Genomic DNA, 27,545 nt, shown 5'->3' on the forward strand with positions numbered 1-27,545 from the left:
GCAGGGAACTGATAGGTCTGCCATGTACCTTGTATGCCGTGTATTTTTAAAGTTTTCTTTGCTTTTTAAACAAATGCCTCCACTAAAAATACTAGCATGGACCAAAAGCTACTATGCGACAATTCGTCATTTGCATAATGATGTGAATTAAAGCTAATGGTCAGCCATTAGCAAGGGGTAATTTGCATAATGCTAATTGCCGTTCATTTATTGATTATTAGCTATGTTACTGTTCTTGTTCAAGTAGTTTTTTTTTTTTAAAGCTTACCTGCCATGTTATATTGTAGCTTTCATTCTGTCACGCGCTAAAGTCGGTCTCTGTGATTAATTAGACATGCGAATAATTGGATTTACTTTGTGTGTATACCGCAGTCTAATTACCCTCCGTGGTCCTCCTGACTGTCTCTGCAGCTGTGACCCAGGCTCAGTGTATCAGCGTGATCGATACAGCTGCCTAATTCTCCACCTTAATGGACGTACTCTAGTCGCCCGTCCTCTCCCTCCACGTGGGGCTGCGGGTGGAGGTGCGCATGGCTCGTAGCACGCACCACACCCCACCCGCGCCGCTGCCAAGGGAACGGCGGGACACAGCGGGTCAGTCTGACGTAGCGTGACGGGATGACGACAGACAGCGCGGGCGGAGTCGCGTGACGGGATGACGACAGACAGCGCGGGCGGAGTCGCGTGACGGGATGACGACAGACAGCGCGGGCGGAGTCGCGTCCCAGATACACTCCCCGTTTTCCCACGTCGACGTGAAGCCTCCTTTCCTGGATCACGTGACCTCATCCCGCACCTCCGCACAGCTGTGGCGACCTTCCCGGCTGCTTCCGCGCTTCTGGACAATCACACCGCCAGCTCAGACATGCAGGCGCTGAAGCAGCAGAGACGTGACGGACTGACGCCAACGGAGACGAGGCTAGCGCGGAACGCCGCTGCGCTTCCTCACACCGTCACTACGGCAATAACAGCTCTGCGGTGCCAGGATGTTCAGGGGCGGAGCTGGGTGAGGACCCTCTGATTGTGATTGTCGTGCCCCGGGTGCCTTTTTTCGAGGTGGCGCTGATTAGACCACGCAATCAGTCCCCAGCACACGGGCTCCTGAACGCCACAAACACTGGACGCAAAGCAGTCGCGTCCCCGCGGTAATCGAGGGATGTCTTTTGCTCCCGTCCGTTTTCACGTTCACACGCACCGTAACACACGCTCAATTCTCCGTTGACCTGGCTTCTGTCATCCCGGCATTCAGTCTGGGCGGAAGGAGGGTCCGCAGCCCCTGAGCATTGTGGGAGTGAGCTCGGGGATCCGCCGGCCACGCCCTGATTCGGATGCACATCACGCCATTGGCAGCAGGACGATAGCATCACGTCACAGCAGGGGACAGGCGTGGCACAGCAGAGAACTAAATCACACTTCTCTTGCCCTCTGAGATGTCTCCTCCACGCTGCTTGTTGCCAGGGGAGACATGGACATCAGCAGTAAAAGGGACATTGGTGTTATTAGCACACTGGGAGGGGCACAGACAAACCTCTGACATTAAAGGCTTTATACCACATTTCAGCTTGGATCTCCATTTTTAAATGGATTCCAGTTCATTGAAAGCCAACTCTTCAATTTATATACTATTTGTACTTAAAAATTAAATAGATTTGCAGATATGTTTACATAGTTTACATTTCAACATCCACTTTTTTATTGTCTGGAATCATTTGTCTTATATATTTCATAATATAATTTTATTTTATAAACTTTTTTATTTTATTTTGCAGTTGCAATAAACAGATGGCGCTGCAGCAAACGATTAAGCACCCAGCTTGGTCAGTACAGTAACACCCCCTTCACAAGCACTAGAGCCTCTCAATGCTTTATGCAGCCAGAAAGGGGGAACTGTGTCCATTCATCCTCAGTATAGCCCTCTGCTTCTGGAACATTCTCGTGCCGTCTTGCATGAGCTTCTTGGATGGACTTTTTCTGGGGTCCATCCACAGATCCTTTTTGATGTTGTAAGGGAGAGGATTGTGAGGGCTGTTTTAAGACCTTCTGCTTACGGCCATTGTGGGTTTTAAAGGGTGTTTAGGATCTTTGTTCATTGCCTTTCTTTTCATTTTCAGTTTTTTTAAAACTCAGTGATGTTTACTTACAGAATTTGTTGGCATTTAATGTCCCAGTGAATTGATCAGTGGCACTGGTTGCAACACAATCCCACAGCAACATCACGCCACGATCACGCCACCATCACGCCACCATCACGCCACCATCACGCCACCATCACGCCACCATCACGTCACCATCACGCCACCATCACGTCACCATCACGCCACCATCACGTCACCATCACGCCACCATCACGCCACCATCACGTCACCATCACGCCACCATCACGTCACCATCACGCCACCATCACGCCACCATCACGTCACCATCACGCCACCATCACGCCACCATCACGCCACCATCACGTCCCTGCTTAACAATCAGAGAAGTCTTCTTTTCATGTAGTTCCACATGTAGTTCTACTCTGTTGTCTCCAAACATACCATTGCTCATTATGGCCAAACGTTCTCTTGTATCATCAGTGCAACAGGACTTGTTTCCTGAATACATCAGGTTGGTTTAGATGTTCCTTTGCAAACTTCTGATCCTGAAGCTTAGGGTGAGGGTGCAGGAATGTTGTCGTCTGACGACTCGTTCATGAAAGTAACATTTGTGCAGGTGTCACTGCACAGTAGATCCGTGCAACACAACATCAGAGTCTTCTAAGTCTTCCTTCTACATTCATTTACACAAGAACAGTTCTGTAGGATGTATTGATCTTCCAGACTTTAACTTTACCTCCACAATTCCTGCAGTTTCATAATTGCATTATGAAATGAGGAAGCAGCTATGCAGAAACACTATCTTCTCACAGCATGTGTGTGTGTGTGTGTGTGAATGTGAGACAGAGGTCCTTCATCAGCTGTGTTTCTTCACAGCTTCTGAATTTGTGAATTAGATTGTTTTAGATGTTAGATTAGGTGTTTTAAATTGCAACATTAATTTCAAGAGTATACATTACTTCTTTTCACAAGTTTCTTAATTTCACTGCTGCCATAGCAACAACTGGCAATGCAAGCATATGTCTGAATATGTCATAAATATATATATTTATATATATAATATATATAATCCACATATAGATTGAAAAATAGTCTTTGACTTGCGAGCTCATATTTCAGACAGATTTGGACCCCTGGTTGTGGTCTAGTAGTACTCTTTGCTGCTTTAGCAGAGGGAGTAAATGGTTATGGGTCTGCTGCTGCCATGGGCACTGCCCTCATCTTGAAGGGGGACTTGTGACTTGTGACCTATTGACCCCTGACCTTTGTGACCTTGTCAAGACTGCTGGGATTCATCTTTGCCTCTTGCTATTGGAAAATCTTTTTGGCTCCCAGGGATAAAAAAAATAATTGCTTCTTTTTTTTCTTTTTTTAAACACTCCTAAATCTGTTTGACAAATTGAACAGAAAAAGACTGGAGATAAACACAGAGGGAGAGGAAGAGGGAGGGATGGAGAGAGAGAGGGATAGAGAGAGAGAGGGAGAGAGAGTGAGAGACGGATCACCCGACAGCGTAGCCACACGGCCGTGCCGAGCGCAGAGCTGCGGTCGCTTGGAGGTGCATCTACAGAGCTGTACGTTTTCCAGGGGATTATCTGCTAGTTCTGCTGGGCAGAAAGGGCCAGGTGAGCTGGGAAGCTGAATCAGCTACTGAGAACACCAGCCCAGTCTCAGGAGGTGAATGCAGAGGTTGTGAGAGCAGACTGCCAGCAGAGCTCTGGGCCCTTTCCATTAAGGAATTAGATGTCTTGCTTATAGCCGCGGCTCAGAGATGTGGCGGTATCCGACGTTAGTGGACCGTGTGAGCTGGAGCAGAAACGCACACCTTCTAAACTGACACGGGGGTGAACGCTCCACAGCCCCTGTGAATGGACACACCAACAGTGATCTCCAGACACTAATCATGCGTCTTCCTGTGATTTTGGCTCTGCGCTGCAGCTCATTGGACGGGGACTGGCGCGTGGACGTTTGTGCAGACTGTCCTGCTTCATTTAAAAGCATTTTCACCCTCTCACGTGAGACATGAGGCAACGTGGGTGTGTGTTGGATCCACCGCTCTGTGACGTGGGCAGCCCATGACATCTGTGAGTCTGGTCCCCACACATGGCCCTTCTGCTCTTAAAGACAAGATCAGGCTCACCACTCCCGCTCTTCAGCTGTTTCCCCACACCTCCTACTGTGCATGCTACATCAGGGCATATGCACATGTGTGAAAAACACCCCCCACGACCCCCATCCACAGCCCACCCCACCCCCATCCATCTGCGCCTGTCCACGCAACAGCCTTCAAGCCAGGAGAGGACAGTTCTGCTAATGGCTGCCTTTTTAATGAGAGTGGACAGACCTCTTAACATGTGGGCAGGCTTCTGCTAATGGCACCAGTCTTCACCCACTTTCTATTCACCCACTTTCTCTCTTTTTTCTCTCTCTGTCATTTACACACACACACACACACACACACACACACACAGACACACACTCAGTTTCACACACACATGTATACTCGCTCTAACTCTCTCACACACACACACACACACACACATACTCCCCTTCACATGGTATTGGATTTGTCATGCTTAACCATATTTGCGTGATCAGAGAGCTCTTTTTGCTTGTGGTTATTGACCCCTAATAATTGTTTCATTCGTCTCTAAATGTGCAAGACGTCACTTTTGGCATCTGTACAAATGCGTTTTTCTGCTCTGAAGTGATAAGTGCAGCTTTGCTCCCGGTGCTGGCCAGAGCCAGCAGCCACCTGCCGCGGGTCTCCACCTGTCGCCATAGCTACCACCCCGGGAGGGCGGGGCCCCGGGGGCTTGTCCGGTTGCTGATAGGTCGAGCCAGTCACTGCAGCGTTTCGAGCCGTCGCTCAGCTCTGTGAAACTACATTCACGGCTTTAGCCACTCGTTACTCAGGGGTGTAATAGACAGATTGTGTGTCATCAGAAAACTTTCGTGCCAAACTTTGCATTGAAAACATATTGCATATCAATGAATTTTACACATAGGATATACAGTATAATGGTAATTTGGATATAATTATATATACATATATAGATATATTTAGAACAGTGTTGGGGAGCTCCAATGTAAAAGTTGCAGCTCCACTGTGTTAAATATATATTATATATATTCATTGGATGGAAGATGGAAATGAACTCTCTGAAGGATCATGATATTCTGTCATTTATTCCCCCATATGTGCATGTCTGCATAATTGACTTTAAAAGCTTTTTCTTCTTCTCCGTTCGTGGGGGGGGAGGGGGGGAAAAGTGCTTCGTGCAGGCTGGGAAGGGCTGTTATCTGAGCCGTCTGAGCAGTGTGTCCTCCGAGAAGAGAGTCCTGGGACGGGAACACTCAGGAGGCAGATTGCAGTCACTCCAAAGACCAATTACAATATCATTTTCAAAAAAAAAACCGCCCCATATTCAACTGCAAGCACAGCCTTCCACAGGTCTTTGAATAATTCATGTAAGGCTGCTTTAGTGCCCGAATAGCACAGCTCCTTCACATTATGTGGAACTGTGGGTGTCTCTGTCCCACAGTGAGCGGCGAGCCTCTTCCCCTCAGACAGCTCTGCCTCTGGGCACTGGCAGAGGAACCAGCCCTACGCATGCATCTTCACACCTGCAGGGGGCGCCCCTTTTGCTGAGTGATAACATGGACCTGATTGAGTCCTTCTAGGAAACGGGAACCGCCAGCAATCTCGTTAGAGCCTCGCCGGTCCCTCCACTCATCCAGATCCCTGGAGAGGGTTTGTCAGAATGGCTCTCTCTTTCATTCCCAGGGACTGTCTCTCTATCTCTCTGTCTCTCTTTCTCCCCGTTCCTCTTTCCCTGCGGAGAAGGTTTTGTCTCAGTCCCTCACAATAGCAGTCGAGTTTGGCTTCAAGCAGGCCTCTGGTCGTCCTGCTATGATCTGCTGTGATTGGTTTGCATCCAGCAGACCTTCTATTGCTACCTCACTTTTGTGAACTTGCTTGTAGTCACCCGTGTGATATAGGAGCACCATCACCCATATAGGAGCGCCATCACCCATATAGGAGCACCATCACCCATATAGGAGCGCCATCACCCATATAGGAGCGCCATCACCCATATAGGAGCACCATCACCCATATAGGAGCGCCATCACCCATATAGGAGCGCCATCACCCATATAGGAGCATCATCACCCATATAGGAGCGCCATCACCCATATAGGAGCGCCATCACCCATATAGGAGCGTCATCACCCATATAGGAGCACCATCACCCATATAGGAGCGCCATCACCCATATAGGAGCGCCATCACCCATATAGGAGCGTCATCACCCATATAGGAGCGCCATTACCCATATAGGAGCGCCATCACCCATATAGGAGCGTCATCACCCATATAGGAGCGCCATCACCCATATAGGAGCGCCATCACCCATATAGGAGCGTCATCACCCATATAGGAGCGCCATCACCCATATAGGAGCGCCATCACCCATATAGGAGCGTCATCACCCATATAGGAGCACCATCACCCATATAGGAGCGCCATCACCCATATAGGAGCGCCATCACCCATATAGGAGCGTCATCACCCATATAGGAGCGCCATCACCCATATAGGAGCATCATCACCCATATAGGAGCGTCATCACCCATATAGGAGCACCATCACCCATATAGGAGCGCCATCACCCATATAGGAGCGCCATCACCCATATAGGAGCGTCATCACCCATATAGGAGCGCCATTACCCATATAGGAGCACCATCACCCATATAGGAGCACCATCACCTAAATAGGAACAGCATCGCCCGAAGTTTCAAAGAAGTCTGCTAGTGTGTCCATCTTGCTGTTAGTAATGACTTCGAATTAATTGCTCTTGCCTTGTGTGCTAGATGTTTGCTTTAGAAAGCATGTGTGAAAAGCTGCTTAAATCCTTGACACATCTCGCTGTCCTTCCTGTGATCTTTAGTGAGAGGTTGAGTACGCTTCTGTATGAAAACGACATTGTAAGAGCTTTTCTCACAGTATGGAAACCAGAATGTGAGGGCTTACATTTCAGTGGCTGTCCACGTCTGGTCTTATGTAATCACATCTCTAAAAATGCTTGACTTTGCTTAACTTGCTTGTTTTAATCTCTTTACATAAATATTCATGGGCACAACGAAACATTACTCATTGCGTATGAGTTCCTGGCGAATTTCTGCAGCTGCTGAAAACTGACTCAGAAGGTCATAACTCTGGTGTAACTCTGACTGTCAGGCATTGCCTGAGGACATTAGCAGGTGTTTCATAGCCCACACACTGTACATGACTTTAATGAGACTCTTCAGACCAAAAGTTTTGCTGGGGCTTGTGGAACTTTCTGGATCATGTCCGGTCACCGTGTTAATATGCTGGAAGCTAGCTGCACTTGTGGCCGTCACTCAAACTGCCCCTCTGATGGAGACCATAACGCTGCCACTAGTATAAAAAAATGAAATCAGTGTAACGTCTCTGGTTTTATATGGACCGCAATTGGCTTCGGCTGGGGTCCCTGGCCTGGTGATGGCGTGTCTGTGGGATGCCTTTGATTGGCTGGTGATGGCGGCAGGGGACGCAGGTCGTCTTTGATTGGCTGACGGCTTCAGGGCCGCACGCAGGATCACAGAAGAGAGAACTCGTGTGGAAAAGCGGCCGGGCACGGGGGCGGATGAAGCGCCGCCTGCCACGGACCTGACAACAGAATCGGCGCCTTTCCCACCCGCCCTTTCCACGGGTCGGGCCTTTCATGCTCCACAATGCCGTTAAATCCACCCTCCCCTGAAGGTCCAGCCCCCGCTACATTTAGCCCGTTGCGTGTCCGCAGACACGGGAAGTTGTGTAATTAGTGGAGAAGGCATGCCGGGGTGTTCGTTTCGTCGCCTGTAACAGAGGGAGAGCGAACGAGCCAGAGCAGGCCGGCGCGTGGCGCGGCGTTAGCGTGGTGCTAGCGCGACGTTAGCGCAGCGGCTCGGCTTTAGAGCGTGCTCTCGTTAGTCCACACAGAAGCAGCGGTGCTTGGCAACGGCTGAGGCCAGAACAAGGAGAGATGTGCCAGGTCTGTAAACGCATCATAGATCAAGGGACAGTGCCCCAGACTGCATCCCCAATGTGTGTGTGTGTGTGTGTGTGTGTGTGTGTGTGTGTGTGTGTGTGTGTGTGTGTGTGTGTGTGTGTGTGTGTCAAACGCAGATGCTGAATGGGAAAACCTAATGTCTGATTGATTTGTTCCTGTTCTTTAAAGCCGTGTCCACGTATGAATAATGCACACAAACTACCACCCAAACAGACCTGGACTGCCAAGCTACTTTCTGCTTGTACAAACAATGAAACCAAAATGAGAGTAAACAGATGCTTAATTAAACCAGTACTGTGATGGCTCATGAATCTCCAGAGGCCCTGCAATCTCCAAGCCAAGATATGTTTTTCCAATTTTCTTCTTTCACAAAGATTTTGAGAGGGATGTCATCTGCCTCATGGCTGAAGATGTGTGTGCGCGTTGAGGAACGCTTGCATTTATCGAACAGTAATAAGGATCAACCTTTTAACAAAAGCAACTCCACCATGGTAGTGAAAGAATAAAGCATCATGGGCTCCTAGCAACTGGCTGACTCGATGTGCATGTGATGGATGCACACTTGTCTGTGAGCTTCATGCTCTTTCCTGCGTCCCAGAGCCTGTTCCTCATCATTGCGACAGGATCCTTACGCTTCCCGGATCGTGCATCACAAAGCCGAGACTCCAGTGACTTCCTTCCTTGTTAGCTCCCATTCCATGTGTTTAGCATCCGTTTGTTGCATTTGTCTTTGAAGCCACTAGTAAATCTGCATTTGCTCTGTACCTTGGACTGTTTCTGTGAGATGCCTGTTGAATCCCATAGTGATAGTAGTCTTTTTTTCCCCATAGTAATTGCAATACAGGATACCAGGGAAAACTTGAAACGGATCTTCTCACTAATGCCGGGTGGATTCTTTGCACGGGTTGTTCAAGCAGGAAAACGAGTCCATTTCAAGACCCCTGATCCATTTCCGGGATGATGAGAGACTCGCTGATATTCTCGAACGTGTTCTATTCTTGTCATTTTTCTAGTTTAAACCGGTGACCAATGGGATCATCTAGATTGTGTTCCTTTACCTCAAAATGACAGTCATGTACAGTACAGTGTACAATGAGGTGTATATGCCTTTTAATACCAGGTGTAAATATAAGTCATTGTCAATTGTCACTGGTTCCTTCTTCCAGAGTCCATGTCCTACTTCTACTGGGGCAACTCGCAGCAGCAAAGCTACAGGTTCAAAGACAAGTGAAGTCGGTAGTAAAACACTCTGTTATAATGATTAAGATCTATGAGAAAGCAAAGAGGCAAAGAGAAGGCATCGACCCCTACTGCTCACATCACAATCAGAAAATGACACTTTCTTTCCCTCTCTCCATTGCAGATCCTCTGTGCTTTTTGTCACAGGGCCCTTTCCAGCTCTCTCTTTCTCTCCCCCTCTCTCTCTCTCTCTCTCTCTCTCTCTCTCTCTCCTCTCTCCTCTCTCTCTCTCTTTCTCTTTCTCATTTCTTTTAATCCCTCTTTAATCCCACTCCCTTCATTTATGTCACACAAAGGACTGAGTTGTTGCAGAAACAGTGCGAGTCTTTCAGCTTGAGCTCCAGTAATCCAGCGTGAGTGGGTCGGCGCGGCCCGGCTCTGCCGTCTCGCTGCACCAGAACTCCAGACAGAGGAGAAAGGAAGCTGGTGGGTGACTGAAATGATGTGTAGTCAGTCCAGGACTCCAGTCAGCCCCAAACTTCCCCCAGTGGTCTGCAGCCATCTCAAAAGCATAGCAGCTAAAATTACTCACCGTTTCCACCGCTGTAAGTTTGACTAGCTGTCAAGCAGCCTGTGGTCGTGACTCATGCGACCACTGGCATTCCCATGTAACCTCGGGGTCAAATATCTTGTGGTCCACTGGGGAGTGACCTTGAACCCTGCCCTCAGGGAATCCATTTGTAATTGCCCGGCTATGTCCTTATGTCCGGCTATGTCCTGTTGTCTGATGCCACCGTGTCTGGCCGTCTTATGGCGCTCTCGGCTTGGCCCGTGACCCACCGTCGAGTCAGACGCCCTGTCTGACCTCCATGGAGCTGACCATCGCATATCTCCATGCGGGTCCCCAGCCGTGGCTGATAGACCAAGGTCTCTGTGACCTGATCCCAGCACTTGTTTCTGTTACAGCAGACCATAAGCTGTGGCCCAATCGGGTCAGGGTTGCGTGGCCCTCGCTCTTCCACGGCAGGAAAACACCAGATGGCACCACGACAAGTGCCAAGCGCCAGGCATCCGACGCCAACAGTCTGACAGCGGCAGTCTCTTTGCTGCCACTACAGTCAGCTGCCGTCTTTCGCAAAAAGTACCGAGCTCAAGACAACAAGCAGGAGAGGCTTCGGTCATGTTCGAAAGAAGACAGGAAGAGGAAGACTGAGCTTTCAACCCAGCAGAAACGCAACTGGCCTCAAGGAATGATTCATCTTCTTCCAAGAAGGAGACAAGGACTTCTGTGCTGTTGGGACATCAGAAATGTTTTCTATATGTCACCTTCTCTTCGTGCAGGAAGCAGGCTGCCTCTTACGGACTTTCCTTGAAACTTTAAAGTTCAGTAAACTTTTGTTCGGGTGTTTCATATGAACCAAGGTCAAAGCCTTGTGCTAGTTTATTCATAAAACTCCCGAGCAAACATCGCTATGGCGACAGCTGCAGTGGCTTTCTCAATCTATGGTGCACGTTTATCAGCACGCCGCAGTATTCCAACACCTGATGGAGGGCTTAGGGCACAAATTAGATCGAAGACCAACCCAAGACACGACCTCTGGCAGCTAGAGATCCAGATGATTTCGTGACGAGGTGGTGGGAGGTGACTCACCCGGGCAGAGATCTGCTCTGGTAATTTGATAATCGAAGGAGTCCTCATCCCCTCGTCATCTTTATCTCTCTTGGTGCTCCACGAGAAGCTCCACCTTCCTCCTGGAGCTTTACCTTCTCTGGCGGCACGCTGAGTTCATGAGACAGGAGGGCTGAGCGTTTGGAGGTGAGGTTGATCCACACCACTGTGAATGTGCTGCAGCAGTGTGTTCACAGTACGGTTTTAATGGCACGTAGCACCTATCTGCACTTATAGTGGGGTTGTCTTTCTCTCTCTGTCTCTCTCTATCTCTTCACCCTTCTCTCTGTATTGCTCCAGCTTCTTCCCATCTTTTCCCAGTTTGTTTTCATAAGTGTGTCTACCACCTCCAGGGGATGAGCCTCTGGCAAAGGGTTATTCCACCCGAAATAGCCTTTTGAAGTCATTTGCCATCCCTCACTGGCGTATAACTATCGCACACAGCACTGCCTGTGCCGCTGTTGGACCAGAACATTAAACGAATCACTTGTGCCTCATTTTGGTCCACACCCTCAGAGAGAGACAGAGAGTGCTGATACAGCATAAGGGAAGTGATCGTTTCATCAGATGTTGCTCACTGTGATGTAAAAGCCAAAACCAATCTTGGAGTTTGCATCTGACATTTATGCCTCTGTTGTCTGCATCTTTGACCATGCTGGTTAGGATTGCACTAACCTTCAGTGCAGATGTGGCTTCTAAAAGTGGAGCGCACTGCTGACAGAGTGGCCATGGTGACACGGGCTCATGCCAGTGGATTTCTGCAATGCTGACTGTGGTTCTAGAACGTGAGCCAGCTGATTCCGGAGTTGCACGGCTGTGCCTCTGCTAAATGCATCCTTTACGACTAAATGTGGTCACATGACGCCTTCCTCACTCCCTAGTGTCCGTAACATTGTTGGGATTCACAGCGTGCATATACAGATAGACTTCCAATCACAGACAACGTATTTACAGCTATATCTAGCTTGCGCCGGAGATGTTCATTTAAGACGGGTTATTTGACGTGCCCTCCTGTGCAGCCGCGAAGAGAAAATCCGTTCTTTCTCGCACGTTCTCCCGAGAAGCCAAATTGGAAGTGAAGTGCAAGAGCTGTCTTCTGTCATGGCAGATCAACCCCGCCGCACGCGCCCGCATATGTCTGCTCCCGCGTGCGATGCCGCTGGTCCCCCTGGGAGCAGCTCGTGCTTTTAGAGATAGCGCGCTTGCCGTTCGTAGCACTACACCCCACATCATTCAGCACAATTAAAAACCCACGAGATTAGCAAGAAAAACACCCATGACTGTCTCTTCCGAATGGCACACACCTACTGTTACCTGCTTTAAAACCTCGATTTTTGTTTTTGTTTGTTTGGATCATGTCTGGTTGATAAGCCTGTGGTATTGAAAATAACTCCAAATATATCAAGCTTTGACGCAATTTAAAACTGACCCGTGCATGCCGCCACACATGCACAGGATTCTGGGTAATGTTGCTACACCTGCACTCAAGAACAGACTTGGGTTCTATGCAGGATTGAGCCAATCTCTAATAACAAGCAGCAGGATGCTGAATTACATCCCTCACCAGCTTCACTGGTGTCACTAGCCGCATTAGCTGCGTTTGCCGCATTAGCTGCATTAGCCGCATTAGCCGCGTTAGCTGCGTTAGCCGCGTTAGCCGCGTTAGCTACGTTGCATCAGCATCTCTGATCTGTACCTGTTAGAGGTTCTGCAGTCACACAATAGTGGCGCATGTGCAGTTAGACCATCCCCCACCCCCCACGATTCATTGTGTTTCAGCAATAAAATGTGCATGTTGAGCATGGCAGTGTAGTTAGGGGGGATTAGACTCAAATGTGACATGCAAATCTATATGTGTAATTTCCAAAGCTTTATGGGTGTTTGCAGTGCCATAGAAACAGAGTTAAAGGTAGCAGTTATTCACATGCAGAAGTAGCAAATCAAAGTTCAGTCCAAGTCCTCTCTCCATGCGCTCTCTCTCTCTCTCTCTCTCTCTCTCTCTCTCTCTCTCTCTCTCTCTCTCTCTCTCTCTCTGTCTATCAATGGTTATGGTTACATATAACAGTTTTCACAAAACCAGTCAAATTCATTCCTATTACACATTGTGTCTGGGCTGTTTACTCTACTGAACAATCTGATGAAAATCTCCATATACACGCACACTGCAAGGTCCAATGTTACGCACACACATAGGCTCTGTTCGAAATAGCCTACTACATACTACTGGCGTACTGATCGAGCCCCAAATCAGTATGCTGTATGCAGTATGTGACCAAAATGAAAATTTCCAGTACGCGAAACATACCCGGATGACATACTACTTCCGCAAAATATTCCAGTACGCGAACAGAGCTATCTTCGTGGTGTACTGCATCCCATCATGCAACGCTACGTTCACGTGACCCCGTAGTGTGCTTTGCTTTTGTCGCATACTGGAAACTGTACTGCATACTACTACGAGGACCAGTATGCAGTATCCAGTATATACTGAGTCCAGTATGCAGTATCCAGTATGTAGTAGGCTATTTAGAACAGAGCCATAGATCAGTATTTAGTGTACATGTTACCGTGACAACAAGCTGCATGTGACCCTTTGCAGGCCTCCACAATTGAATGTTGCAAATTCACATTTTATGATGCCATTTCACATGTCCAGAATAATCTCAAAAGTTTCTGGTGAATTATTCTTTAAATAAATCATTAATAATTATATTTAACACATTATTTACAGGATTACCCACCTCCTTTAGTTGCATAAGAGTTGTGTTCGGAATGGTCTCAATCGTAGTAGTCTGTTCTGATTCTGGTGTATACACGGCCAGGTGAAGGTGGCTGTTGTCTGTACAGCAGATGTCGGTACTGTTTGACCCAGAACAGTAGAGAGCTGGTCAGACTGCAATGTCTGCACCAGGCCTGAAGGGTCCAGCCCTGCTGCTTCAGGGCCAAACTTGGTCCACAGGAAGGAAATGACCGACTTGAGTCCAGTTCCATTAACGCATCAGAGGCGACAGGAGTGTCGCTATTTGTCTGAGAGAGACGTTCTGGAATAGAGAGGAGCCGCCATGCTTAGGCAGATGATAGTGAGAATGTAATTACACTGCTGTGGATGACCTCACAGCCATGACTCTTCATCTCAGCCCGGCCCTGGTGCCCACTAGCCCAGTCTGGGTTTATGGCCCACATAATTAGCTTTGTTTGAAGAGTAAACGGGAGCCATTAAGCAAAATAGTTAGGTGTGTATATATGTGTGTGTGTGTGTGTGTGTGTGTGTGTGTGTGTGTGTGTGTGTGTGTGTGTGTGTGGGTTTTGTTTTATGTATTTACAGGTAGAAAGCCTTCTTTGTATATAGAAATATACATATACAAATGTAGATATAACTTTCTCTCTATTTCTCTGCTGCCGTGTCTCTTTGTTTCTTAGGTGTTTAAGCAGAAGGTGTTGGAACTGGGGGAGAAACTGCTGCCGGCGTTCAGCACCCCCACTGGCATTCCCAGAGGAGTCATCAACCTGGGCAGGTGAGTTCCAGCATGATCCCTTCGTCCTCTACCCTACAGCCCACACCCTGTATCCACCGCCCTACTGCCTATACCACTGGCTCATAACCCACACCCTGTATCCACCGCCCTACAGCCCATACCACTGGCTCATAACCCACACCCTGTATCCACCGCCCTACTGCCCATACCACTGGCTCATAACCCACACCCCCATACCTCACACCCCATACACGCTTCCTCAGCACCTACTACCCAACACCCACTGGCTCGTAGTCTACGTTATAGCCAGTACCCCAGACTCCTGCCCCACAGCCCATAACACCCATCTATTACAAACGTGTCACCATCTCTTCTGCGTCCTCATCCTCTGCTTTCTGCCACCTCGATATGTGGATGGTCACAATCCTTCTTCCAGTTATCCCAGTAACTCCAGTAGACATCAGCAGGCACTTTTACCTGAGCTATTCCAGACGCACTTCCACTCAGAACCTGCGACATGGACCGGCAGACTCTATTGGAGAGTTTCTATGTGGAGTATTTTAACAAGATTAACTGGACTCGGCTGCAATTCTAAAAACTCAAAGGCATAGTGTTGTGCTGTGTCCAGTTATCATTTCATTACCAAAATTCAGTGCAAACTGAAAGTACAGAGACCAGTCAGTGTACAAATCTTTTTAATCGCACATAGTGATGAATTGCATCTGGCTACGGGGCAGCCCGGAACGGCAGGGTCTGCTGTGCAGAGAATGCAGTTACACGCCAGTAATGGGCTCTACTTCTCACTTATATAGCCGAGTCACGCATCTTCACTCCTGAGAGGACTTGTGACACTCTTGAGTAGGAGAGGCGGTGGCATAGAGAGATCGATATGTGAGAATAGGTGAAGGGCAGAGAGAGATAGAGAGATGAACGGGCGGATGGCTGATGGATGGATGGATGGATGGATGGATGGATGGACGGACGGATGGATGAACGGATGGATGAACGGGTGGGTGGATGGATGGATAGGCACCAAAGTTATTCTGAAAGAGAGGAGACGAGTGAGAGCCCCCGCCCTGCTTCACCCTATCGGGAATTGATTTTTCTCGTCGAGCTGTTGGAGCTGGACGACGCACCAGGCTTCTTCTGGCCAGTGTGGGTAATGATGCAGAGAACACATGTAAGGGAGGCAGCTTCACTCTCTCTGTTAGTCTAAGTCTTCCAACATCCTCTCTGGAATAGCCGGAATAGGCTCCGGAGTCTCTGGCTCTCCACACAGATTTGGTTCACTGGTTTAATTCATGCACTCCTCCTGCATAAATAACCCCCTGTTTTATAGAAGACCCCCCCCCCCCCCCCCCCCACGCCAGGTGCTTTATATTTCCCCAAACGTGTCAGGAGCTTTTTTTCCCCAACCCACTCACCCGCCTCCACCACTCCCACCTCCCAAACTCCCCCCCCCACCCAGCCAGACCGCTCCAGTATTGATTTTCCTTGGAGTGGGGAGAACTGTGGGTCATGCTGGCAATGAGAATTAGGCATGCCGTCCCCGTCAGCCCTACAGGGGGGCCAACCAGCAGTCGGTGACCTAAAAAAAAATGTAGTCGTTGTAGTAACATTTCCACAGGTTGACTGGCCCTGGCTTACACCACAGGCAGTGCAGTCACATCAAACAGGACTGTACAGAACTATACAGAACCATGCATCTCTATACAGAACCATGCAGCTCCATACAGAACCATACAGCTCTATACAGAACCATACAGCTTCATACAGAACTATACAGAATCATTTCTCCCACACAGTTTAGGTGTCTGATACACGCTGAAAGAAGCTTGCACTAAAAGCAGGACGTTTGGCAGTGTGGGTCTGGGCTTGTGTGGTAAATACCTACGATTCTCAGGTCAGGATCTCAAACCCACTAGAGAGAGACCTTCAGTTCTAACAGCGCCAGGAAGAGTACTTCATGTTCCCCTGCGAAGTGCTGTTGTAAACCTAATGGCCAAAGTATGGGCTAAACAGGCTGTGAGTTCCTGTTAGTTATTCTTATAATAATTGCGGTGAACACACATATTGTAAACTACGAACGGCTTTGACATCAACTGCTGTTTAACAGTAGCAGTTCTAAAATGGCTGAATCTACCAAAATTTGCCGTCCCAAATAATATAATCCACTCTAGTTGTTAATAGCATACATGGACAAACCACTGTGTTTTTTTAATTTCATGCCTCGGTTAGTTTTGCCTGTTCGCATCGGGCTCTGACACATTCCCTATAACTTCCCCTTTATTGCACTGTTTGGCTTTTAATGATTTGATTTCTAATGGCTGTTTTCCCTTTGGCATAATAGCTTTGTTTTCCCGTGATTCGATGTCTTGTTGCCATGGTTCCGATCGTCCATGGTTTTCCGTACCTGCTTGCTTGTGTGGCTGGCGGTGGTTGCCATGGCGCTGGAGGGCGGTAGCGTGGGTGCTCACGTTGCCCGTCCTGCCCTCTGTTGCAGTGGCACCAGCTGGAGTTGGGGCTGGGCCTCCGCCGGCAGCAGCATCCTGGCCGAGTTCGGCACGCTGCACCTGGAGTTCCTGCACCTCACCGAGCTCTCCGGGAACCCAGTCTTCACCGAGAAGGTCAGGGCTCCGCAACGCTGGCGCAGAACGTTGGTCCGATCCTTGTCCTTGAGCTCCAGAGCTACTGTGGTTTCGTGTTTTGCCTGTTCTTACACATCTGAGGATCAGGTGTGTTAGAACAGGGGAAACAAACCAATGGGGATGTTGGGTTGCTAGTGCGAAGAAGAACGTGCACGTTGTGCGGGTTGCCGTTAACGACTCGTCACACTGATTCAAGCTCACGCGCTATTCCAGGTTATGAACATCCGTAAGCTGTTGGACAAAATTGAGAAGCCGCATGGACTGTACCCGAACTTCCTGAGCCCTGTGAGCGGGAACTGGGTCCAGCGTAAGTGACCACTCCCACTTCCACTCACCCCAGTGCAGCCTCAGTTACAGCACGTACTACAGACCAAATGTGCTGATCTGGGTTCAGCTCTCTCGTCGTTTTCTAATAGATGCAATGATAAATGCAGCAGACATTTTAAGTGAAGCATTTCATGGATCGGTCCATTTAACCTTTGGCTGTGTTTGACCTTTTATGTGAACATGGTATTTCACACAGCATAAATGCATTCCTAGGTCTAGATCCTTAGGCTGTCTGCTGATTTACCATTTGTTTAACTTTCTCTCTAAGGTTTTTCATAAATGTGAAATTTAAATTTTATTTTACCACGTCATGAATACACATCCTTCAGGAGTTGTGAAGGTTCACTGACACAGTTATTCCAGCATCCGTGACTTCTATACCGCTAACACAACTCCATCAAATCCTAGCTATGGACCACAGCACCACAGCCAAGGGTTATTACAATGATAATAAATCCCATTACCACTGCAAATTGAATCTTTCGGATTCACCTGCGAGACAGTGGAGGCATTTTGAAATGCAAACCGTGGGGTGTAATATTCACGATGGCAAAAGTTAATTGTTGTTGTTGATGATTGGATAATGAAGAGCAGTGATTAAAAAGAAATGAATAATGCAGGGGCGGAAACCTAGCTCACCCCCCCCCCCCCCCCAAACCCCCCATCAAGTCTGTCAAGGACATCTGTGGTGGGGGCGTGTGGTTTTGTGTGTGTTACCATGACATCCTCCTTGCGTTTTTTAATTTGCATGATGTGGCAGGAAGTGGGGGGATGTGGCATTCTATAACTGTTTTTTTATTTTTTTGTAAATTTTTTGTCAAAAATGTGAGTATAAAAACCTTGTGCACAAGTTCACAAACACTCCTAACACTTGCGCTTCATTTATGGTTGTATCTCCATGATTAGAAGGTTTGATTTCAGGTCTCTTCCCGTCTTCTCTCAGATCACGTTTCTCTTGGAGGTCTGGGAGACAGCTTCTACGAGTACCTGATCAAATCGTATCTGATGTCAGACAGGACGGACCAGGAGGCTAAACGAATGTACTACAGTGCCTTGGAGGTATTGGGGGCGTGTCACTAACACAGTGTGTGAAGATCATCAGTGATCAGTGATATTCTCTTGTACACACACACACACACACACACACACACACACACACACACACACACACACACACACACACACACACACACACACACACAGCCCAGAGAAAATGCAGGTAACTTATCAAGGATGTCAGTGTTGCAAAAACTCTCATCAGTGCTGTGGGCCTGCTATGGGACTAACCAGGACCGTAACATCATATCTCCTCTCAATCTCTGGATGAGCTGCTTTCTGTATGGAATAAAGTGCTGGTAATTATTAATATAAGTTCTTGGTTTACCCACTCCTGTACAAGGTCCGAGGTCTGGCGAGATTACAGGTTAAACTAGCACTCTCTTCTATGAATCAGTTCTGCTAATTTGCTGGTATTCTGCTAATTTGAATCATTTAGTCCTCAATACATAATAAGAAGGTTTGGATCTATTTGGAATCTACTTGAATTTGAATGTTTTCTGTATGCATGTTTCACAGTCTTTGATTAGGACATGTTTATACAGACAGACTCTGCCAATGCAGACACACATCAATTTTTTTGTGTGTGTAAGATTATTTTGAAGTAAAATGAAAATCCAGAAGAAAATGGGGGGAGGGGGGAGGAAGAGAGAAGGAGAAAAGGACAAAAGAAGAGTCATTTGCTATCGATCCCCCACAATGCACTGCCACAGCCTCTCAGAACAGACTAAAGTACGTAAATGGAGACTGAGGGACTTGAAGGAGAGACGGTGCTGAAAGAAAATCACCCTCAGGATGGTGGAGATGTTCCCCAACATCCCTCTGTGTCCTTTCCTTCACGTTGTTTTATGGAGACCCATAAGCCCCCTGTGTCATGGGCAAAGAATGTGCAGAAAAAAGGAAGGAAGCAAATTTTAGTCTCCAACTGAAGTATTTATTGAATGCAATGAAAACAACGCCAAGCATGAAAGTAAACTAACTACAGTAAAGCCAATATAATATGTCGTGACTGACATGCTACCATGAAACTAAACAGGGCTTCAATAAGGCAACACTAAAATAATGATGCCCTGGTGGTGATGAACAACACATACCACCTAATGGAGGCCTAGACTAGAAAACATGTGGCTGACAATAATAAGAGGAGTATAAACAAATGTAATGTACATATATACTCTGGCTGTACTATACTACTGCTGTACTATACTCCTGCTGTGCTATACTCTTGCTTTACTGTGCTCCTGCTACACTATACTGCTGTGATTCTATACTCCTGCTGTGCTATGATCCTGCTATACTATACTCCCACTGTACTGTGCTCCTGCTATACTAGACTCATGATATATTATGCACAAATATTTTCTTATGTAAATGTAGCTACCCAGAGCAATGTGAGCATGTTACTCTTTAGCAGGACATGGCCTCATCGACACGAGGTTACGTAAAGAAATATTTGCTTTTAGAGATGTGAGGGATTCGCTGTGGAACCTTTTGTAAATGCAGGCCAGGGGCGTTCAACTCGTTTTATTTTGGTTGGAGAATGCCATACATCTTAACCTCTCATCTGGGCTCGAACTGGGCTGCTGAAGAACAAGATGTGATTTAGCTCAAGGGTCTTACTCACTGGGAGCCATTTCCCTAGTCAGAGGTGTCTGCTTATCTATCAGGCATCTCATACATTTTGGCAGCATGTTGAGTTTTTTTTTTTTAAGAATTGACCTTCATACCTGCAAGTCATGCTGGGAGTAATGTTCTGTTCTGAGACACCTGACAGTGAAATCAAAGATGACAGATTTGAAACCTTATAGATATGAGCTGATCCACAGAAATCATCTTCTGCTTATTCGCTTGATATATTGATTTAATACTTATTCTATATTGTATATTCTTAGTATCTGTGGTATACAATGAATAATTTATACTTGCTGTATAATTCCGTGCTTGGACCTCCAGGCAATAGAAGCCAACCTGGTGCAGAAGTCTCCAGGAGGGCTGACGTATGTTGCCGAATGGAGAGGTGGAATTCTGGACCACAAGATGGGTCATCTGGCCTGCTTCTCAGGTGGCATGGTGGGCATCGGGGCAGATGACGGCGCACCAGAGAAGAGGCAGCACTACCTGGACCTGGCGGCGGAGATCACGCACACGTGCCATGAGTCCTACAGTCGTTCGGGTCAGTACTATACAGAGACACTTCGGTATATGTATTAAAGCTGCCCACTGGAATATTCATCCAGCAGATGGTGCTGTTGCTTCTATCACCCTTTTTATTAAAAAAGGCTAAAGCTAATTAAACACAAGTAAGTCATATTTGACCGTCTGGCAATATCCCATTTATATAAGTTTGTCTTTGTTTTGTTTTTTGTTTTTTTTTACTGGGGTACAGAAGTGGAAAATGTAAACATAGCTAATAATAGATGAACATTTGCAGGGGTCTCTTAGCAGACCTCTCTTGCAAAACACTAACTTGCCAGTGCGTCTTCATTCACGATTAGTACTGTTATTGAAGTGAGATATTGTTTGCATGGCATGCATAAGCATGGCAATTCACAAAAAAACACTCGCCTTTGCATTACACCTTACAAAGTCTGTAAGCACTCCAACTGTTTGCTGAAAGTTATTTGAAATTATATGTAAATGTTAATAGTAACCGTGCTTCTAGCATTCTGCTGTTAGAAAATGTATTCTAAAAACTCTATTGTTTTTTGCTAATGTAGCAGTAATGTTATCTCACATAAAACCCATCAAAAACTCAGCATTTAGATTTAGGCAAGACCATTGCTTCCTCTGTAGCTCCTCCAAGCTTTAGCAAACAGGCTTTGCTGGTTCCTCAGACGACACCAGCGTGGAGAAGGATCCTTGCCCCACTCCTCAGACCAGCTCCAGCTCGAACCCTTCCAGTCCTTCGTGATCAGGGAGGAAGGGAAGAATAGAGAGAGCAGGATGTGTGTGCGAGGCAGAGGAATTCCCAGATTACCCATAATGCTTTGTTTGATCCAAGTCTTCTCCCATGTCCATTTCTGGCCCTACTGATTAGCCCTAGACATCACTCTGAGCCCATCTGAAGTTTGCTACCACATAGCTGACTAGATCCTTTAAGAAAGCTTCAATCCTTAGAAGATATATATTTATTTATTGTCTCTGGGGCAGCACACTGCAATGAGCATCTGCAGTACTTTAGATCTCACACTTTAAAAGTTTTTTTTTTTTTTTGCCCACATTATTCTGCTCAGGTTCATTGCACAGCTGTCGGATTAGACATGTTTGGAGTAAGAAAGTGTTTCCTCTGCACCAAAAAGTCTCACATTTAGCACTGCTTAACAATGAACGCTGACTGAATGAAAGTAGTCTTCTGGGAGAGCGTCGGGAATGCATCCACAGACACACAGTGCCGCAGAAGTACCACGTGCAAAGGCACTCAGGCTGAACTTAGAAGGTGTTCTATTTTGAGAAAGAGAGGCAGAGGCTGTGGAGTCAGGGATCAGCCCAAATTAAAAACAAGCTAATAAAACGTTTTGTTTTCTCAACCGTCAATCAGTGCCACCAGACACAGAATTTGCTCATCCTCATTGTTTCAGGTACATTTCGTTCTCTTCTAAACATAGTGATGGACTGCGGTGTTGCTTGCGGGGCCGTCCTACTGACAGCCTGACGTGATATACCTGCTGGGTGTGAGTGGATGTACACTACCCAGGGAGGATGAAGTGCACTCTAAAAGAGTGAGAAGAAGTTCACTTTAATGACTGGTGCATCTGTTCCCTGCTCTCCGCTCACTGGCTTCGTCATTAGACGCATTTCTTAACTTGTCTTCTGCTTTTCTTTTCTTTTTTCTTTTGTATTATGGTCTTCTCTTTTAAAGTGGATTTTCATTTAAGCCCTTCAGTGAATCCTTTCACTACATGTGGCGTGAGGTTTCAGTCTGGTAGCTGAGACAGTGAAAATACTTTTTAAAGTAGCTCTATCATAGACAGATTAACTGAAAACCCGGAGTGCTACACCATAAGAACACAGTGATTTTTTTCTGTCTAGCTCTCAAAGCAAACACAAGACGATCTACCTGTGCTTGGCTGGAGTACTCTCTATGGGCAGCAGAGGTCATGACGGATGTGTCAGTCGTGTCGTTTACCTCATGCGCGGCCTGTTGTGTGTTGACAGCCACCAAGCTGGGCCCCGAAGCCTTTCGATTTGACGGAGGAGCTGAGGCGACCGGCACCAGACTGAGCGACCGCTACTACATCCTGAGGCCTGAGGTCATCGAGAGCTACATGTACATGTGGCGCCTGACCCATGACCCCAAGTACCGGCAGTGGGGTTGGGAGGCTGTGGAGGTGGGTTGTAGGGTCACACAGGAAACACACATTGCCAGGCAACCGATTCCAGCTTGAAAACGATTAGGGCCTTCTTCAGTTTCCCAAGTTACTTCTGGCTCCACGAGGTGCACGATTTTCTTTAGTAAATGTTGCAGGGCCTCGAGTTAATACGAAGCGGCAGTGATTCTTGGAGGAAGCAGTCGTACAGCCATTAATCGCTGCTGGAATGTAAACTGTCAGTTCTACAATGGCAGTTCATTTATTCCCTGTATTATGAATTGGCCTTGTGAAATGAAGTCAGACACTGGAGTGAGTTCTAGTTTTTTGAATTACGCACTATATCAGCCACGAGGAGCTATCAAAGCAAAAAGAGACTAAATATCAAAGGTCATGTTTGTAAAAAACCATATACGTACAATGAATGCAGAATATAATAATTCCAGTAAAGAAGAGGTTTTCATGAAACGGAATCTGGTGTATTGAACTGCAGTGTCACTGCACGGACATTTCTAGTGATTGTTCTGTGATTGCAAAATTAGTAACATGGTTTTCTGAACATGAATTGTACTTAGGCTTGGTCTGTCCCTAGTCATGGTCTTAAACTTTATATGGTAAACCATCCCAAAATGTGGAACACCAGTGTTAACTGTAAATATGTTTAGTCTGTGGGGTTAAGAAACCACCTCGTATAAGTTAACAGGTTGGACAAGCAAAGGTAAAAGAGATTGAGGCAAAAGAGCTAACATGCCATTATGCCCATTAGCCCTTGGAAATGAAAGCTTGGCTGAAGGCAGAGTATTAAACCAGCGCGCCTGTCTCTTTTAGATAGGACGACATGCTAATTAGGAGTTGGAAGGGACCTAAAATAGATTTGTCATGTTCATTTCCCAAAGTAACACTGGGGCCACACGTAATCACAGTGTAGATGTCTGCTTTTGTTATGAGTTAATTGTCCCTTAATTTGAAACGTCACCTCTTTCTTGTTCATTTGCTAAGTTTGTGCATTTTTCACAACATTAGTAGGAGAATATTTTTGTGTCATTAGCTAGCTCTTATAACTGCATTCATATAGTAATACATTTACTGGCTTGCTAGTCAGTGCACAAATGCTGTGGAATTGGTTAGCATAGTGCAAATAGGATAATTGTAGCATGTAGGCCCTCACTCCTCACTGGACATTTTTGCAGCAACCGATCTTTAAGAGGTAATGGTATGTTTCTCACAGGCACTGGAGAAACACTGTCGTGTAGACGGGGGTTTCTCGGGGATCAGAGACGTATACGCCTCCACTGTCAGCCATGACAACATGCAGCAGAGTTTCTTCCTGTCTGAAACACTGAAGTGAGTAATCGCCTATTTCCACACAGCATACATAGCCCCACTGCAGACAGGCCGTGGGCTGGTGGACCTGGGCTAGCCTTCACCTGGGCTAGCAGTTATCACATACAGTGTGATATAGTGTGTAAATTCTGTAAAACACACAAAGGCTGCACTTGATTCACATTTTTCCAGTGAACTAGGAATTGTCACCGTGTTATTGATTTGGCGCTGGCTTGATTTCAGATATCTGTACCTGCTGTTTTCTGATGACGACCTGCTGCCTCTGGATGACTGGGTGTTCAACACAGAGGCCCACCCCCTACCCGTCATACACAAGAGCTGCTTACAGGAACACGGCACCACACACAACATCGATCGGACACATCCAGAGTAGCCTGTGAACACGCACACTTGTACCCTTGCATGGCCATATACACACACACACTCTCTCTCTCTCTCTCTCTCTCTCTCTCTCTCTCTCTCTCTCTCTCTCTCTCTCTCTCTCTCTCTCTCTCTCTCTCTCTCTCACACACACACACACACATACACACACACACACACACACACACCAATGCAGGGCCACAGCCTTAAAGGCCCGTTCAAGAGACTCTCCGCTCCTTTCCTGTAAAGGATGTTGTGGTATACGCTGTGATTGTACATCTTTAAGCCGGAATATCCCGCCCTATTGGGGGAGCCGGCACAAATTTTTCTGTGGACAATCATGACAAATCAAATGACTTTTGTGAAAAGAGCACCTTTTTTTCTTTCCTTCTTTCCTCTGTGAGGAAAAACAAAAAGTGAATATCATTCAGGCCCATCTGTTGAGTAGCCACACCAGGGGCCATTCTGACAGACAGAGAATGCCACTCTTCTTCACCCTTGGTCAATGATTTACCATTTCTTTCCATCTTTAGCCAAAGCTTTTCTGATATCATTTTCTTTCTCCCTCTCTCTCTCTCTCTCTCTCTCTCTCTCTCTTTCTTTCTTTCTTTTTTTTTTTTTTTTTACAAACATGCTTAATTTTTTTCTAAATGTCTGACCATGTCAGATTTGGTTGTCGGTTTGCTTCTCAATACCACAAAAGGACCAGGAAGTCTGGAGGATTGAAGGCAAATTACAGGGAAAAAAAATGTTAAAGACGAATTGTTGTATCATACAGAGGGTCTTTTATGGAACATTACAGGATTTCCTTAAAAGAGGTAAAGATGAGAACAGAAGGGGGATGTGTGAAGAGAGCAATGCAAGTTCCTGATTTTCTTGTGCCGTTATTGCCGTGTAAGCCATGCAGCTCTATGGTGTTACAGTCAGTATATTGTGGTTCAAAGACCAGCATCGCTGTTTGTAGGAGGCTACAGAGGGGGGGTGTGCACACATACACAGAACACATAGCAAAAGGGCGACTAGGGAGAGAACGCCCCGAACTGGGCCCCCAAGCCTGCTCTGAGGAGAGGCCGCCTCCCACAGCCTCACACCTCTCTCCCATTGGTCGACCTGGTCACCTGGTGATGGGCTTTTTATTGTTGTTGTTTTGTTTTCCACCACCGTGCGACACACTAGTGGAGGAATGTGCTGTACATAAGATGATGAGTGCAACTTTGAGTGACCCCCTGTCATTAAGCTTCCCTGCTCTATTCTTTTTTTTCTCTCTCTCTCTCTCTCTCTCTCTATATGTTTCTTTGCCAAGTTTTTTCTTCTCATTCTTTTACTTTTTTTTTTTTTTTTACACGATTGCTTCAAATAATTATAACCGTTTTTTTTATTTGCTTCCCTCAGGGGTTTCCAGAAAAGATTAATTTTGTTTAGAATTATTGTTACTTATGGTATGAATTATCTTTGCTGATTTTACTTATCTTTCAATGTTGTATATTTTCAGATACTGGTAAAATATCTGTGCAACTTTATACATTTAAAACAACTGCACAAATCTTTTGAGTCTCTTGTTTTTATCTTCAAATTTGCTCTGGTGTTCATTTCTCATTGGTTAGGCTAATTGATTTCAATAATACATAGAGCACTTTCAGTGGTAATAAGTGGCTAATGCCATGTTAATATTAAAGTCAATATTTGTACCTATTCAGAAAGAAATGCTATTTTACTAATTGTTACTTGGTAATTCTTAAATAATTTTGGCAAGAAAACATCAATAAAAACTCAATCAACCACATTGTATAATACACCGTTAGGCTGCATGATATAGACTATATGACCCCCCTTAGGGTATATTACAGGAATATGACTTTATTTCTGAGGACCTCAGGGTCAGGGTTCTTCGAGCTGCTGCTCGTCTCGCCCACACTAGGGTTAGGGTTAGTAGTCCCAGGAGTGCAGAATATCCAAACTGCAGAAGATCTGCAGTTTCAGTAGGCGTGGGACGAAGCTTCAGCCTCCGTCTCGTGAAGGAGGACACCTGGCCTCCCATCCCTCTGCTGCAGATCAGCGCCAGGCCACTAGGGAGCGCACTCCTCCGAGTCCTTTTGCTTTACCGCCCCCCTCCTTCAGTTGTTCTTCTCTGACTCCATTTGATTTGAGCTCGTAGGAATGGCATCAAGTCCCTGCTTGGCACCGCAGGAAGTTCATTATAGATTTTATTGATGAGAGACTTGCTGGGAGTAGGTATGCCTCTGATAATTAGTGAGGTGAAATTAATGGCAGGGTGTAGTCATGTGACCTTTCTTAAATCACTTCAAATTCATCACGCTCTTTGCACACTGATTGTCTTAGAGCTCTGCACTGCAGATCAATTACATTAATTGCAGGTTTATGAATGGTTGAGAGTATATTTCATTCAGGACTAACTGATTATGCTCTCCCTCTCTATTCAACCTCATTTGTTTTTGCATAATTGTGTTATTCTTTGTCAAAGAATATGTTGATGAAATGAAGCTACTGAGCCCTGCCCTCAAACAAAGTGCCCTGAGGTGCTGTGTTGTCCTTAATTTGAAGATATCAGGGGGAACTAAAACACAAGCCAGTTGTCTTCTGGCTAATCCAGTAACTACATGATGAGGCAGGATCCGTGGAGAAGTGTGGAGAATGGGAACATTACAGCTGGAATTTCAAGTAGCATTTCCTTCCTCACATTTCAACTATCCATCCTAGTGTTTGATGTTTCAAATGGTGGGGGAGGGGTGACAGGCAGGTTTTGTTGTTATTCTGCGGACAGAAATGGGAATTAAGTTGTCTAACATAATAGAATAACATCCATTTAAATTAGGCGTGTTTGGGGCATGTATTTGGCTTTTTGTCGGAACCAAATGACAAATGCCAGAAAAGTATGGACATTTTGACAATGTGGGGACATTTATTAAGCTTGTTCACATAAAGGGGATTTTATATATATATATAAAATTGTATATATATATAAAATATATAAAGGGGATTGTA

At 46.3% G+C, this 27,545-nt stretch overlaps 1 protein-coding gene across 3 annotated transcripts in view; it reads left to right on the forward strand.

The window, feature by feature from the left end:
* LOC143519243 (mannosyl-oligosaccharide 1,2-alpha-mannosidase IA) overlaps window positions 1-26,173 on the forward strand; it is a 146,141-nt gene extending 119,968 nt beyond the window's left edge. Inside the window, exons 5-12 of one of the 3 annotated variants that reach the window (XM_077012465.1) lie at window positions 14,445-14,538; window positions 17,000-17,127; window positions 17,362-17,455; window positions 18,419-18,534; window positions 20,485-20,704; window positions 22,687-22,859; window positions 24,067-24,182; window positions 24,405-26,170. In XM_077012465.1, coding sequence (XP_076868580.1) covers window positions 14,445-14,538; window positions 17,000-17,127; window positions 17,362-17,455; window positions 18,419-18,534; window positions 20,485-20,704; window positions 22,687-22,859; window positions 24,067-24,182; window positions 24,405-24,555 — 1,092 coding nt within the window. In that variant the 3' untranslated portion in view covers window positions 24,556-26,170. Of the gene's footprint in view, window positions 1-14,444; window positions 14,540-16,999; window positions 17,128-17,361; window positions 17,456-18,418; window positions 18,535-20,484; window positions 20,705-22,686; window positions 22,860-24,066; window positions 24,183-24,404 lie in introns of all 3 variants that reach the window. The other 2 variants (XM_077012466.1, XM_077012468.1) reach the window with 2 other exon arrangements.
* Window positions 26,174-27,545: the final 1,372 nt, after the last annotated feature.

The sequence above is a fragment of the Brachyhypopomus gauderio genome, chromosome 7 (assembly GCF_052324685.1).
Source record: "Brachyhypopomus gauderio isolate BG-103 chromosome 7, BGAUD_0.2, whole genome shotgun sequence".
Taxonomy (NCBI): Eukaryota; Metazoa; Chordata; class Actinopteri; order Gymnotiformes; family Hypopomidae; genus Brachyhypopomus; species Brachyhypopomus gauderio.